This window comes from Lutjanus erythropterus, chromosome 9 (assembly GCF_056507025.1).
Source record: "Lutjanus erythropterus isolate fLutEry1 chromosome 9, fLutEry1.hap2, whole genome shotgun sequence".
Taxonomy (NCBI): Eukaryota; Metazoa; Chordata; class Actinopteri; order Lutjaniformes; family Lutjanidae; genus Lutjanus; species Lutjanus erythropterus.
The window spans coordinates 34707501-34722941 of NC_139325.1; the positions used below are offsets into that span (position 1 = coordinate 34707501).

Here is a 15441-nt window from a genome sequence, read left to right on the forward strand (position 1 = left end):
GACTGACTGACTGTAGAATCTCTTCCTGTTTTAGAGTGCTGCACTCTGATTGGCTGCTCCACTTGTCAATATTCCTGACATAACTTTCACAGCCTACTGAGTTTCTGACCATGAGACTGTTGAGGTTTGATGGATAGAGACATCTTATTTTGAAGGTTTCAGTTGACAGAGATGCTTTATTTTGAAGGGTTTAGTTAACTGATGTTTTATTTTGAACGTTTCAGGTGTAAATTGTGTACACTTTCACAAACTACCAACACAGCTGTTACATGTTGATGCGTATTCTTATCTTTTCTGTAACGATTTCTTTAATCAGCAGTTAATCTGTCAATAATTTTCTTGATCGATTAGTTATTTGGTCCTAAAATGTCTGAGAACAGTGAAAAATGTCCAAGATGACATCCTCAAATGTCTCAAAGATCTTCAGTTTACTGTCAGAGAGGAGGAAATAAAACAGAAAATATTCACATTTAAGAAGCTGAAATCAGAGGGGGAAAAGACTTAACCATTAACTGATTATCACAATAACCGGAAATTAATTCAACAATTGATTAATAATTGATTAGTTGCTGCAGCTGTGGTTTCTGACGTGTTTCTACTGAAACACAAACTGATTGATTCTCTTTAGTTTCACTATCTAAAGTCAAATTTACTGTTTTGATTGTGACTAAAATGAACCTGAAACTTTTCTGTGACTTTGTGGATAATCACAACAGAGCAAAAATATATTCATCCACATTTATTATTCATCAATAATCAGAAATCAATCACTTCATTTAATCAACTGAATCTGCTTCTTAACTGTGAATGTTTTCTGTTTTTATCTCCCAAAAAACTTTTGGATTATAAAGACGACGTCACCTTGGACTCTTTCCTTTTCAATAAAATTAAATAGTCATGAAATAATGAAGAAAATAATCAATAATCAGATGTAAAAGAAACAAAACTACAAGTGAAGAAGAAGAAGTATCAACTCTCCGAGGAAGTTTCATTTCTGTTCAGTCTAAAACAGATGTGGTCAGAGTGCGTGTGCGTGTGTGTGTGTGTGTGTGTGTGTGTGTGTGTGTGTGTGTGTGTGTGTGTGTGTGGTTTCTCTGGTGTCACACACAGTTTCTATTCCTGGTGCAACAGGAAGTGGAGCTGCTGACAGGAGGAGCCTTACACGAATCAAACATCCACCACAGAAGAAGTCACACACACACACACACACACACACAAACACACACACACACACAGACGTCCTAATTTGGTTGTGAGACAGTTTTCATGAAGCTTCAGTGCGTCATGTGACAGCTGACATATGATTGGTGAGACGACAGACTGACAAACTTCCATAAAAAGCTCTGAACTCTGTTTCCCTGCAGCTGAGTCGATGCTCACATCTCTGTTTTAAAAAGAGGAACCTGAACGCAGCACAGTGACTAAAACAGCCAGCTGACTGAAATAAACGATTTCATCTGAACGTGACTCACAAAACACACAGAACTTTAAAGGATCTCACTGACTTCTGTTCTGAGAACAAAAAGAACCTCAACTCAGGGTGACTGTTGGCTTTTTCCATTAAATCCACAATATCAAATCAATATCACACCAATATCAAATCAATATCACACTGATATCAAAACAATCCTTGATTTTTTTTTTGTTCCACGATAGTAGAAAAAAATGTTAAGCAGAATAAAGAATCATTAGTAATAATTAGTTTTAATTCCACAAACTGTTTATTTATTTATTTGTTTATTTATCTGTTGATTTAAAATTGGAACCAATTAATGAACATCAGTGTAGAACAAATGATATAAATATGCCAGAGTTAGCAAGAATGCTAATTAACGTCTGTAGTCCCCTGGCAGGTAACTGGAAAAAAAGGCGAAATAAAAGAAAAGATAGAAGATAGTAGAGATAGAAAGAAGTAAAGATAGAAATTAGCTTTAAGCTAACATGTAGCTCTGTGTGACGCATCAGATCTTAATCGCTGACGTTTATATTTATGATACGTGGTTCCTCTCACATAAACTCATGAATAAAACTAAAATAAATATTTAAAATGTCATTTTTAAAATTTAAATCCATAAAAGAAAGAAAAAGAGTAAGAAGCTGAACAACAAAAAAAAAAAAAAAAAAAAAAAATCAAATTAAATAAAACTTAAATGAATCACCAACAATTTATATAATTCTCTGACATTTTATGGACCAAACAACTAATTGATTAATGGAAAAATATGATCAATAGATTCAAGAGAATTCATCTTTACAGGAAAGATTTGAAAAATATCATCTGAACGTTTGGATCTATTTTGTAACGGACAAGATTGTGACAGGATTCATTAATCGAATTGTGTCATTTCTGAAGAAATTCTGTGTAGAACTTGTGTTCCTCAGTGTTCTGTTGTCGTTTTGGTTCTGACTGGAAACAGAAAGTTTCTCCTCGACTTTCTACAGCATCGTTCTGCCGGAGTCGAGTTTCAGTTTGAACTGCAGACACACAGAGAGCTCCGGTTTCACTACAGCAGCAAACACAGCACAGAACGTCCTCATAGAACCTTTATCTACTACAGAGCATCCTCACAGAACCTTTATCTATCACAGAACATCTTCACAGAACCTTTATCATCACAAAGCATCCTCAGAACATTTATTTATCACAGAACTTCTTCATAGAAACTTTATCTACTATAGAACGTCTTCACAGAACCTTTATCTATCACAGAACGTCCTCATAGAAATTTTATCTACAATAGAACGTCTCCACAGAACATTTATCTATCACAGAACGTCCTCATAGAAACTTTATCTACTATAGAACGTCTCCACAGAACCTTTATCTATCACAGAACGTCCTCATAGAAACTTTATCTACTATAGAACATCTTCACAGAACCTTTATCTATCACAGAACATCCAGAACATCCCAATACAATCTTTATCTACAACAGAACATCCTGATAGAACCTTTAATTACTGCAGAACATCACTGCGTGCTTCACTGTCCCTTTAAATCTGTTCCATCAGTTAACGACGTCTGTGCTGTTGATCGGTAATCGGTCTATAATCAATGAGTTGACAGAGTGGCAGGTGTGACTCACCTGTTGGCCCCGCCCCCCTCTGACTCACCTCTTTCTCGCAGATGAACAGCTGATCTCCCCTCAGAACCACGAAGCGGTTCTTCCAGATCTCTCTGAAGATTCCTTTCCCGCAGAACTTCCTGATCCAACCGACCTTATCGGGCTGAATGTGCTGCGGTGCCGAGTCCTGCGGGCCCTGAACACACCACACAGGTGAACAGGTGAGCCTTCATTTACAACAGTCTCGTCACTGTAACGAACTCAGCCTGTGATCGGACAGATTTTAGTTTTTACTCTTCACTAAATTCCTTAAACGTCTCTCCAGGAATAAACTTCACAACAAACAGCAACGACTCGTCGATTCATTGATTAATTGTCAAACTATTGAATTAATCACCGAATTATAATTGATTTAACCATTTTGAGTCCAAATTCTCTGATTTCAGTTTCTGATATGTGAATATTTTCTGGCGTCTTCACTCGTCTCTGACAGTAAACTGAATATCTGTGACATATTTGAGGACGTCATCTTTGATTTTCTGACATTTAATTAATAAAACAACTAATCGATTCATTGATAATGAGAATAATCATTAGTTTTAGTTTATTTCATAACTTGCAGCAGGTCTGATTGATCAGAACAAAATTAATATTGTGATAGTTTATATAAAACTTTGCCAAAAGTATCAAAGTATCAATACTTTTTCAATACCATGTTTTAAAAATATGACACGAACATCTGATGGTATCAACAGAACAAAAACTACAGTAACAAGTTACATTCAGTAAATACTCAAGTACAGATACATGAAAACTCCACTGAAGTACAGTAACTAAGTATTTGTACTTAGTTACTTCCCTTGTCTGAGCATCAGCAGTATGAGTTCTGTGTGTGTGTGTGTGTGTGTGTGTGTGTGTGTGTGTGTGTGTGTGTGTAGTTGATCTGTTGTGTTTGGAGACGACGAGGCTGCAGGAATGTGACTGAATCTGAATGACAAAAGACTGAAACGTCTGAGAGTGAATGAAGAGCTGCAGCCTTTTATTCTGCTCACACACACTCACACACACACACACACACAGACACACACACACACACACAGCAGGACTCTTCAGAATCATCATCAGCAATAAAACTGGTGTGAAACCAGATCGAGCCGATGTGAACCTGGTGTGTGTTTGCTGATCAAAGAACTAACTGATTAGTGGAAAAGATTATTGGCAGATTGATCATTAGTTGAAAAATAGATTCAAACGTGAAGCAGGTTTGATGTACGTCTGTTTGCTCCACCTGTTTTTTTCAATTGAGATTGTGACAGTTTCATTTTTCTGACCAATCATTTGATAATTGATTAATCAGGTTGTAACTGTGGAATAAAATAATCTTTTGATTGGTTGGTCTGTAGCTGCCATATTAGGATATCATGTGGTATAAAAAAAAGTTATTTCTACAAATACATAATTAGAATATAAACATTATGGTCACCTTTTGTGGGACACTCACTTGTTTTGTTTAGGTGTCCAATAAACTGCCTGTAAATTTTGACTTAACTTGAAAATATTTTACTTTGATCATGTTTCTGACCTTGTTTTTCAAATCTTTTTTTTTCTTCACCAAATCACCATTAGTGACGCTCTTATTGTGAAAAGCGGAAGTGGAGTGTTCATCCAGCTCGCGGCTCTCGTTTCCTTCAAAGTAAAGGCTTTAAACTAATCCTGGGGCTTTTGTTCCTCGAGCTCTCGGTGTAACGTTTCTACCGGACCGTGTCCGCAGTGTGTCCCGGTGACACTCACCCGTTTCCCGGAGCTGTTCTTCTTCATGCTGCCGGTTGTCAGGCTGCTCCTCCCTCTTCACCGTAACTCCGGGGATAAACTCCGTTATTCCTCCGCGGACCGAGCCGGGACAGAGGGCGCTCAAAGCGGGTCAAAACTGTGTTAAAGTCGGGCCGGGAGCTCCGGAGCCTCCGCCTCAGCTCCGCCGCTTCTCAGCTGCTGATCCCCGGTATGTCTCTGCTCGTCTCCCCGCTGCTCCGTGCTGCTGCCGCCGGGTTCCGCTGCGCTCTGACCGGCCGGGAGCCAAGACCAGGAGTCGGTGTCTGATTACTCCTCCTCCTCCTCCTCCTCCTCCTCCGGACTCCCTGCTGGCTCAGCGGCTCCTCGGCAGCCCAACAGCGCCCCCTGTAGGACACACCGACCCAGACGAGACTTAACACGCAGAAATAAAAATAATATTCAAATATTTAAATACTTGAAATAACAAACAAACAAATCATAAATAAATAAGTTATCATACTACTACTACTATTAATAATAATAATAATAATAATAATAATAATAATAATAATGGTGATTAAAATAATAAAATACTTTATTGATTCTTGGGGGGAGGTTGGTTGTTCCTATTCAGGAATAAAAATAAGTGAATAGAAATGATAAGAAAATAGAAATAAGTATGAAAAATAACAGTAAGTTGAAAAAATTCATCGTACAAGAACATATAGAAAGAAAATGAACATAAGAAAATAAGGAGAATAAAACAGAATGCAACAATTTGTAAATCATTTTCTATTGAGATTCAGTTGAATCCACTTAAAAAAAAATCCATAAAAACAAGTCGTCTGTCTGTGCGCTCCACATCTTTACTTATTTTTTAAGTCTTTCCTGGAACGATTGTTTCTATCAAATCTATCAACCATTTTCCCATCAGTTATTTGGTCTATAAAATGTCAGAGAATGGTGAAAATTGTTCATCAGTTTAGTTGAGAAATAAAGAAACAATATTCCAATTTAAGAAGCTGAAATCACAGAATTTTGACTTTTTTTTCCTGAAAAACGTTGATTATCAAAATAGTTTGTGATTAATTTAACAATCGATCTGCAGGACTCTGCTGTTGCTGTTGCTGTTGTTGTTGTTGTTATTGTAGTAGAAGTTGTAGTTGTTGCTGTTGTGTTTGTGTTGTGTCTTTATGAAGCGTGTCAGTAGATAATCTGCAGATCAGCTCTGTCTCTCACACTGACCCAGTTTGATGATCTGAGCTCAGAGTGAAACTGACTCCAGATCAGATCAGCCTGGAAACATCTGCCAACATCCAGACACACACGCATGCGCACACACACACATGCACACACATGCACACACACACACACACACACACACACACACACACACACGCACACACAGCAGCAGCTGATTCTTTATCAGGACACACTGAGCTACACTGTAAAACACAGTCAACATGACTCAGACCATTTGACAGTTTTCATTTTAATTTTTTAAATAGTTTATAGTTTTGGTGTCACGGTGGTGAAGTGGTTATCACTGCTGCCTCACAGCAAGAATCCCCCAGCTGGTTGGATCAGGACCTTTCTGTGTGGAGTTTGCATGTTCTCCTCATGTCTGCGTGGGTTCTCTCTGGGTTCTCCGGCTTCCTCCCACAGTCCAAAGACATGCATGCTAGGTTGATTGGTGACTCTAAATTGCCCGTAGGTGTGAATGTGAGTGTGAGTGGTTGTCTGTCTCTGTGTGTCAGCCCTGTGATGAACTGGTGACTTGTCCAGGGTGAACCCCGCCTCTCACCCAATGTCAGCTGGGATAGACTCCACCCCCTGCGACCCTTACGGAATAAGCGGTTACAGAAAATGAATGAGTTTATAGTTTCTTTCTACTGCCCAGTTTTATTTTCTGACTTTATCTGAATGCACTGTGACCAGAGAGTCTCTGGTCATAAAGAGAGGTTCTCCTCCTGAGTCTCACCTGTGTGACGTCACCTGTGACTCTGCTGCCACCTGCTGGTCTGTCAGCACAAACACAACTGATCTCAGGTCAGTTCCTGCAGGAACACCACTGAAACATTTGGAACATTTTCAACATGTCAACAGTAAACAGTTAAAACTGTTTCAGCTGAGCAGCAGCTGATCACATATCAGTCACCTTTCTGTGATCAATACAACTGACAACTTAAATCCAACTTATTCACTGTGTTTTACACTTTATTTTCATTATATATTATGGGACGTAAAAAAAACTCAGTGCTGAGACACCACAATATTTCTCACAATATTAAAATAACAACTTGAACAAATGTATTTTATTAATTAACAAATCTGACATGTAGCATTTTTATTTGTATGAAAGTCATTTTTTCTTTAAATTTAAAGTAGCAGTCACATGATCTAAACATGAACAAAACATTGACATGACTTGACCCTCCATAAACTCTGCCCCCTTTATTTCTGTGCTCCAATAACACTTGAGTAAGATTAGTTAATTTGCATATATTGTTAGCTGGTTAATTACATCTGCTAGCTAATGTTAGTAAAATCTTAGCTAACTAGCTAGATGACTTACTTCATTTGTTAGCTAGCTAGTTTCATCCTATAGCTAATGTTAGTAAGACATTTGCTAGCTGAAAAAGGTAGAAACCTCAAATATCTCAAATATCATCAGGATTTTAACTGTTTTATTTGTCAGCAAAAATAATCACAACAACCATTTTCCAAATGTGGTTTTGTTTTCAACAGTGTGGAAAGGGGCGGGGCTTATGAAGGGTCCATTACGTCTTCATCTGTTTTCCTGTTTTTTCCATTTATGTTTTCTGTTTCTTTCTTTGGAAACATAGTGGGAACCTGAGGAGAACTTACAGAGAACATTAATGGAATGTGTAGATGTTTGAATGCTGCTCAGTCCAACCTTTATTTAAACTTTAACCTTTAAAAAAACCACAGGTCAAAGGTCAACAGTAAAACACCGTCCAATCAGACAACATGTTTGTCTCAATTTAATAATAATCACGTCCTCTGACAACAGATGGCGCCATTTTTCACAACATCAGTTTGAATTTTCATGAAATTCATTCATTTACATTCTCAGCTGTTCAGGAACGTTTTATTTCCATGTTTTTATGGGAAAAAAAATCTGAAACAATTCTTTCAACTCTAATGTTTAATCTCATAATAATAATTATAACTTACAAAGAGACAGTAATAAAACTTCATTTTTTGATGTACTCAGTTGGTATTACTGATTATTAATCATTACATTACTGTTGTTTGTTCCACCCTGAACTCAGGGACACCTCTGATTGGCTCCTGTCAGCTGTCAGTCACTGACGCTCCTTGTGTGACCTGATGGGGACGCTAAGGTCTGTGGATACGTCAGGTCTGAGGACAGAGGTCAGCACGTGTCCTTTAATCCGACCAATCGGGCGCTCTCCTCCCACAGCTTCCTCGCCACCTCGTCATCCTGCCCCTCTGGAGCAGCTTCCTTCTCCGCACAGTCACTGAACGCAACACACAGAGACTGAAATGAACACTGATCATAGACTGTAAACACATCTACACACATCACACATCTAGAACCTACTCAGGTGGTTCTACTGAGAACGTTTTTATATTATGGTACAAAGGACCCTTGATGAAAGAGGTCTTCAAGAATTTTAACTATCTCTGAAGAACTCTTTCATCCAGAATGGGTTCTTTGGATGAAAAGGGTTCTTAATGGAACACTTAGTCTTAAAAAGAACCTTTGACAGACACCATCTTCAAAAAATGGCTCTGGATATAACCTCAGTTCTCCTTAAAGAACCCTTTTGGAACCCTTATTTCTAAGAGTTGTGAAAATCTGACTACAGATTTGACAACACATTAGCTTCTGTGAGACAACAGCTAACACTAGCATTTATCCACTTCCTAGCTAACGTTACTGATATCATTACTGACACATAAAACACTCACTGCTCAAGTGTTAGTAACACTTAATTGTAATCTGTATGAACACAACACAGAAATCTGCGTTCTAGTGAGCATAACGTCACAGAACGTTACTGAATGAATCAGAGACAGCAGGAAAGCTAATGCTAATGTTAGCCTACATTAGCTTGATTACATCCGGTGTGTTTTACTTCCAGGCTTAAATAAAGATGTCCAAGATGTGTGGAGATGTTTCTGAATTAATTGAATTAATTTGGTATCGTATCATATAACATTATCGAATAGTAATGTAGGAACGTAGCAAGTGATAAATGCTAACAATAGCCGTTGTCTCACAGTAGCTAAGGTGATGTTAAATCTTGTAGCTTTATCTTGAAATATGTCCTGATGTCCCTCCAGATTTTCTCTGTCATTGTCTTCTCAGTAAAGTTTGAATGTAAATTTATAGATTATAGAAGATTATAAAGACGTTGAACACATCCTACACATCCACAAACATCCTTGACCCCACTCCCATACTCCAGCCCCGCCTCCTACCTGAAGTAGCATCCGGACCGCTCCTCCAGCCCCGGCGTCACGGCGCAGTACACGGTGGTCTGACTGCCCTGATGAGGCGTCTTCATGAGCAGCAGTGACGGGAGGCTCAGCAGCGCCCCCAGCCCGGGGACCCAGCTCTGAACATGACGACCCAACTCTGTCCGGATCACGCCCGGGTGGAGACAGAACGACGACACGCCAGAGCCTGAAGGAGACACTGAGGTCAGAACCACAGGTGTACTGCTGTCTGGTTACAGGTAATTCATCTTAACAGCCAATCATGTTCCAGCTCTGAGTGTCATTCATTGTTTGTGGCACCTCTGAATGTTGTGGAGTTTAGTCGGAATGTAAAACAATATATAGAATATTGTGATATCTCGATTTAAAAATGTCATGACGGTGATGAAATCTACCATATTACATGATTAATTATGTTAATATTCATTTCTATTTTAATGTCTAATCTTTGATCTTGTTTTGCAGTTACTCATAATTCAAAGACAGTTTACCCTTCCTAAGCCCCACCCCTTTTTTCTGTGCTCCAATAACAGTTGAGCAAACTTTGTACCAGCAGAACTGCAAAATCTGCCCTGTGCTCAGGTCTGTGTTGAAAAGAAAACCACAAGATGGTCCACTGTAAAATACATATGTATTAGCAAAACGCTAAGATAATGCTAATTATTAATCTGGATTAGCTAGCTAGTAAACTAGTCTTCTGCTACCATTAGCTATCAGATGCAATTAGCCAGCTAATGATTGCTGTAGATCATGCAGCTACTTATCCAGCATTTTTCTAACATTAGCTATAATATGTAACAAGCTAGTTAACAACATGTGTAGATTAGCTAATATTGCTCAACTGCTCTTGGAGCAAATACTGAAATGGGGTGGGACTTAGGGAGGGTCAATTCATGACATTTTTTTTGCACACAGTTCATGGCTGCTACTTTGTTTTATTTTGTTAATGGAGAGCAGAAGCACTTTAAGATCAATGATGTTGCTGGAGGTCATGTAAAAGACACATCACACCTGAAGTTAGCCACTGTTAGCAGAATGCTAGTTAGCTCATGATTAATGTGCATCAGTTGGCTGGTTAGCTTGTATTTAGCTCATATTAGCTATCAGAAGTAACTTAGTAACTAAACTCAAACAAAAAATATGACCAACAGAGTTATTTCGTGTGTAAACATGTATGTGTTTACATAATTATGTAAATGTTGTTTTATTTTATTAAACTGGTGTTTATGGGAACCTTTGAGTCGTCGAGCGAGTTCTCTGGAGAACAGGACGTTGGCCAGTTTGCTCTGTCTGTAGCTCTCCAAAGAACTGTACGGCCTTCTGCTGAAGAACAAGTCATCAAAGTCGATCCAACCTGAAGAACCACAGGAACATAACAAAATAACCTAAACACTGAATCAAAACAACAACAAAGAGACCAGAGGTCACAGGTCAGTGGACATACCGCCCCGGTGGGCGATGGACGACACGGTGACCACTCGGCTGGGGGCGGAGCTCTTCAGTTTTGGTAGCAGCATATTGGTTAGCAGGAAGTGACCCAGATGATTGACAGCCAGCTGAGTCTCAAACCCGTCCTCTGTCAGCCATTTTGGACACATCATCACGCCTGGAGACAGACAGGTGGACAGAGAGACAGGTAAGCAGACAGACAGACAGGGGGACAGACACACAGACAAACAGGTGATCTCACCTGCGTTGTTGATGAGGATGTCCAGTCTGTCTTCACTGTCCAGGAAGTCTTTGGCGAACTGTCTGACAGAGTAAATGGAGGACAGGTCCAGGTGTCTGATCACCACGTTACCATTTCCTGTCGAACGCCGGATCTCCTCCGCCGCCTGTTCCGCCCGGGTCAGGTCCCTGCACGCCATCACCACCCGGGCCCCTGTGGTCAGTGAATCAAACACACCATGTCACCACCCACAATTACTAATCAAACGCACTTTGTCACCAACTGGGCCCCTGAAGGGGGCCACCAAGAACTACAAATCTAACACACCTTTTCACCGCCTGACTTATTCCTGGGCTCTGGTGGTGACAGGGTACGTTTGATTTGTACATCTGTGTGGTGACAGGGTGTGTTTGATTCGACACACAGGAAGTTTTAATCCTTGTAATCGGCTCAGATGGTTACAGCATCTCTGAGATTTACTGAGTGTTAGTTTGACACCTGACCTCTGATGACATCATACTGTCTGAGTCTGTGTGTGTGTGTGTGTGTGTGTGTGTGTGTGTGTGTGTGTGTGTGTGTGTGTGTGTGTGTGTGTTAAAAATGCAGCATGTGGTCCATAATCAGCACAATTTTGAGTGAAGTTTGGTGGACGTGATGGTGAGATGTTATGTTGTCAATGAGAAACAAATGTAGGCTCTCTCTCTCTCTCTCTCTCTCTCTCTCTCTCTCTCTCTCTCTCTCTCTCTCTCCCTCTCTCACGCGCGCGCACACACACACACACACACACACACACAGTGTGACCTCTGCGTGCCAGGTCTCTGCTCGTTTCTTTGCCGATGCCGGTGTTCGCTCCAGTGATCAGAACCGTCTTCCCGTCCAGACGGACAGAACAGTGACACACTCCACCTGCAATCCACTTCCTCAATACTGCCACACCTGCACACACACACACACACACACAGACACACACACACACACACACAGACACACACACACACACACACACACACACACACACACACACACACACACACAGAGTTAGACTTAGATCAGTATATGTGAAAATGTGATGAACATGTGGATATATTTTTATTAATTCATTTATTTATTCATGTATTTATCACTTGTTTGAGAGAATTTTGAGGGTTTTTGATTTTACTTTTCAGTTCTGCTGTAAATTATATTAAAAATTAACCTCTTGTCTGTTAAACCTTGTAAAGGGCGAACCTCCTGCTGATTAAATGTTTTTTATTAAATTGCTGTTTTGCAGCTGAAGACTTCAGACACATAAAAACCAATATTCTAAAATAACACATGTAGGAAATGTTAAATGTTTTTTGTTGCATTAAATATAAGATTATTTAAGTAGCTATAAAATCAAAAAGTTAGATTTTTTTTTTATTTGAGACATGAATACATTATGTTTCCCACTTACAACCTCTGCTGATAAAACACAAAGAATGTGTGTTTTACTCGGTTTCAGTTCACATCAGTAAAGTTGGATTTACTAAAAGGAGATTAGTTTTTAATTATGGAACAGAACTCTGATTAACTCTGATTAACTCTGATTAGAACTGATCTTTGATCAGATGGATCATACATCTCACTCATAGCTGCATCAAACTTCTGACAGTGTGAACAAAGTCTGAACATCACTGTAGAGCTTTTCTTTTTTAAACACTGCAGGTTGTTAGTCCTGGACTATCCCGCCCTGCAACAGGGCCAGCAAGGCCTCGGCGGGTCTACAAGCCCACTCCAGCTCTGTTAGCCTGCAGCTAAGAGGGTTCTGTTTTTAGCTCTGTGCTCAGTGCAGTGAGAGGAACTTTATTATTATTATATTTTTTATCTCTGTGAAGGTTGAATTATAACAGAGCTGTTGGCTTAAATATCACAGCTGTACCTAATAAAGTGGACACATATACATATATAAAATTGGACAACATGTCAGCTCCCCAACAGGGAGTCCAGAACATCTGGATGGCCCCCTGGTGGCTGGCTGCAGTATAGCTCATAAGCCCCGCCCCCTCCATGTTAGCAGATGGGACATGAGTGAAACTAAAAACATCAAATAAATGTTTCTGTCATTTTCGGTTTGGTTTTAATTAGTAATTTTATGATATAAATAAAACAACATAAAATACATAATAAGATGAAAACACATAAGATGTAACAAGACAAAAAAAATGTAAAAAGATTAAACAAAAGATGAAGATGAAAAGATGAACCTCGTTCATCTTTTTGCACAGATTTAAGCACAGCTGTTTATCATTTTATTCTCATCCTTTCTTCTTTTTTATCTATTAAACTTCATTTCTATACACTTTTAAATGTGTAAATAGAATAACTGACACAGAGTGAACTAATAATTTCATTGCACCGACAACTTGTTTATTGCTGCATGACACAGTAAAACCTTTGCTGACTGTTAAAGCTGCTATAGTACGTTTGTGTACGTTTAGTAAGTTTGATGTCGTGTTGATTTTGGAGCCCCCTGTGGACAGATGCAGTAGTGCTTCCACCATAATAACTACAAAATATAACCACAAAAATAAAATGTTGTAAATAAAAATCTGCTCCTGCTTCATTTTAATTGTCTGATTGTAGGACTGCCTGTAACTTTGTGTGTAAACACAGGCTGGTTTCATGTGATTTAAGGACAACAAACATATCGAAACAGACACGATGTAGCTCATACAGAGGCGTCACAATTAAACTGAGACCATTTATAGACCATTTTATAAACTCAGTGTTGGAGCTTTAGTGATGATGAAGTAAAGTCTTACAGAAAAGCGTGACTCCCAGCAGAGCTCCACACCTCAGCAGCAGACCGCCCCGGCCCTCCTCCCCCAGCTCTGTCTCTGGGTCCGAGCTGCCGCCACCGCCACCGCCGGGCCACGGCAGCACCAGGAATCCTCCCGGACCTGCAGCCTTCATTCCTGCAGGTCAGAACAGACTGAGCAGAGAGACTGAAACGGGACAGAGAACGGGGGGAGGGGACAGAGAACACAGGGTGGTGGGCAGATTAACTCAGATTAGAGCAGATTATCCAGCACACAGAACTGCTCTCAGATCAGGTAAAGAGAACATGGACAGGAAGGATTGAACATGTCCAACATGTCAGCTTTACCATGAAAAACACTCTGAGATTAGTGACAATTCACTATATTCACACGGCGGCCATTTTCCTCTGACATCACACTCATAGAGAAGCGTAGAGAATCTAATCAGTTATTTTAATTTAACTGGTTCCTGATTAATCACGAACTGAAAACACAATAATAGAGAAAATCTGAAGGGACATCAGGTGAAACAACAACTAACGGCTAATGTTACCATTCAGTCACTTCCTTGCAGGAATAGCTGGACTCACAATTAATAAACCGACAACAAACATTAGGCTAAAACAATATCACCATACTTTGTTCTGAGGTCTGCCAGTATACCTGATGAAGGTCGTTTGGACCGAAACGTCGGATATTCAATAAATCACTAGAAAGCGAGACAGTGTGCGGGAGTCTGCTAACTTTTTTTCAAATTGAACTTTTTCTTCCGACGCACCTGTCAGACATTTCAGGTGTGCAGAGACCTTCTCAACATTGCTTGCACTTTCTGAGGTAATCCAAAAGTATCATAAAGTAATCAAGTTACATTACTTTAATATTGTGACTTCTATCTGGATTAGATAACTGACTATATTTTTGAACAGCTGATTAGTAACTGTATTGGAAATCATTTATAATGTAATCGTCAGTAAACATCTTCACATATCTTGGACACATTTATTTAAGCCTGGAGGTAAAACACACTGAATGTGATCAAGCTAATGCAGGCTAACGTTAGCGTTAGCTGTCCTGCTGTCTCTGGTTCAGTGGTGTTTTTCTTACAGGAACACAGATTTCTGTCATGTTCATACAGATTACAGCAACATTAAAGACTTATAAGTCTGAGGAGAAAAAAATGCCAAATTACAGTAGTTTTAGCTGCTTAGCTTAACGTTACATAGCCTCTTCAGACAAGAGACAGTAGGACAGCTAATGTTAGCCTACATAAGCTTGACTACGTCCAGTGTGTTTTACTTTCAGACTCAAATAAATGTGTCCAAGATTCTTATTTTGTGATGCATCATGTCACACTGACAAACTGTAACATTAGCTAGGAAGTGACTGAATGCTAATGGTAGCTGTTGTTGATTTGTTTGCTTTTAGAGAAGAAATTAAACTGAAGTCAGTTGGAAAATTTTTGATTGTTGCATAATGTCCGAGCTCTGGCTCACACAGTATTGATTGATTGATTGATTGACTGATTGATTGATCAGTTCATAGAAGTAATGCAGCTTGTAGTTTAGTTTTCAGGTTATTATAGTGAACTAAAACTTAACTGTGGGTGTGAAAAAACATTTTAGTTAACTGAAAAAATAAAAATAAAAACTTAGCATGAATGAACGAT

General features: G+C 39.3%; 2 protein-coding genes across 2 annotated transcripts in view; both read right to left on the reverse strand.

The window, feature by feature from the left end:
* Positions 1-5162, reverse strand: part of LOC146321980 (pleckstrin homology domain-containing family O member 1-like) — a 13202-nt gene extending 8040 nt beyond the window's left edge. The window contains exons 1-2 of the mRNA XM_084727319.1: positions 4857-5162; positions 3115-3261 (exon numbers count right to left, since the gene is read on the reverse strand). Of these exons, the coding sequence (XP_084583445.1) occupies positions 3115-3261; positions 4857-4883 (174 nt within the window). The 5' untranslated portion in view covers positions 4884-5162. The remainder of the gene's footprint in view (positions 1-3114; positions 3262-4856) is intronic.
* A 1960-nt stretch (positions 5163-7122) lies between these two features.
* On the reverse strand, positions 7123-13966 carry crdhl (cone RDH-like). The gene is made up of 7 exons (XM_084727323.1): positions 13779-13966; positions 11797-11931; positions 11017-11208; positions 10771-10932; positions 10561-10680; positions 9309-9513; positions 7123-8341 (listed from the first exon to the last, which is right to left on the reverse strand). The coding sequence occupies exons 1-7, from the start codon at positions 13927-13929 to the stop codon at positions 8236-8238; spliced, it is 1071 nt and encodes a 356-aa protein (XP_084583449.1). The 5' UTR covers positions 13930-13966; the 3' UTR covers positions 7123-8235.
* Between the last annotated feature and the right edge of the window lie 1475 nt (positions 13967-15441).

Excerpts from the sequence above, each read along its gene's own strand:
- crdhl (XM_084727323.1), bottom strand. The coding sequence starts at position 13,929 with ATGAAGGCTGCAGGTCCGGGAGGATTCCTGGTGCTGCCGTGGCCCGGC. Across the intron at positions 11,932-13,778 it reads GCTGGGAGTCACGCTTTTCT|GTGTGGCAGTATTGAGGAAG; the intron begins GTAAGACTTTAC and ends GTGTGTGTGCAG. Across the intron at positions 10,681-10,770 it reads GTCCATCGCCCACCGGGGCG|GTTGGATCGACTTTGATGAC; the intron begins GTATGTCCACTG and ends GTGGTTCTTCAG.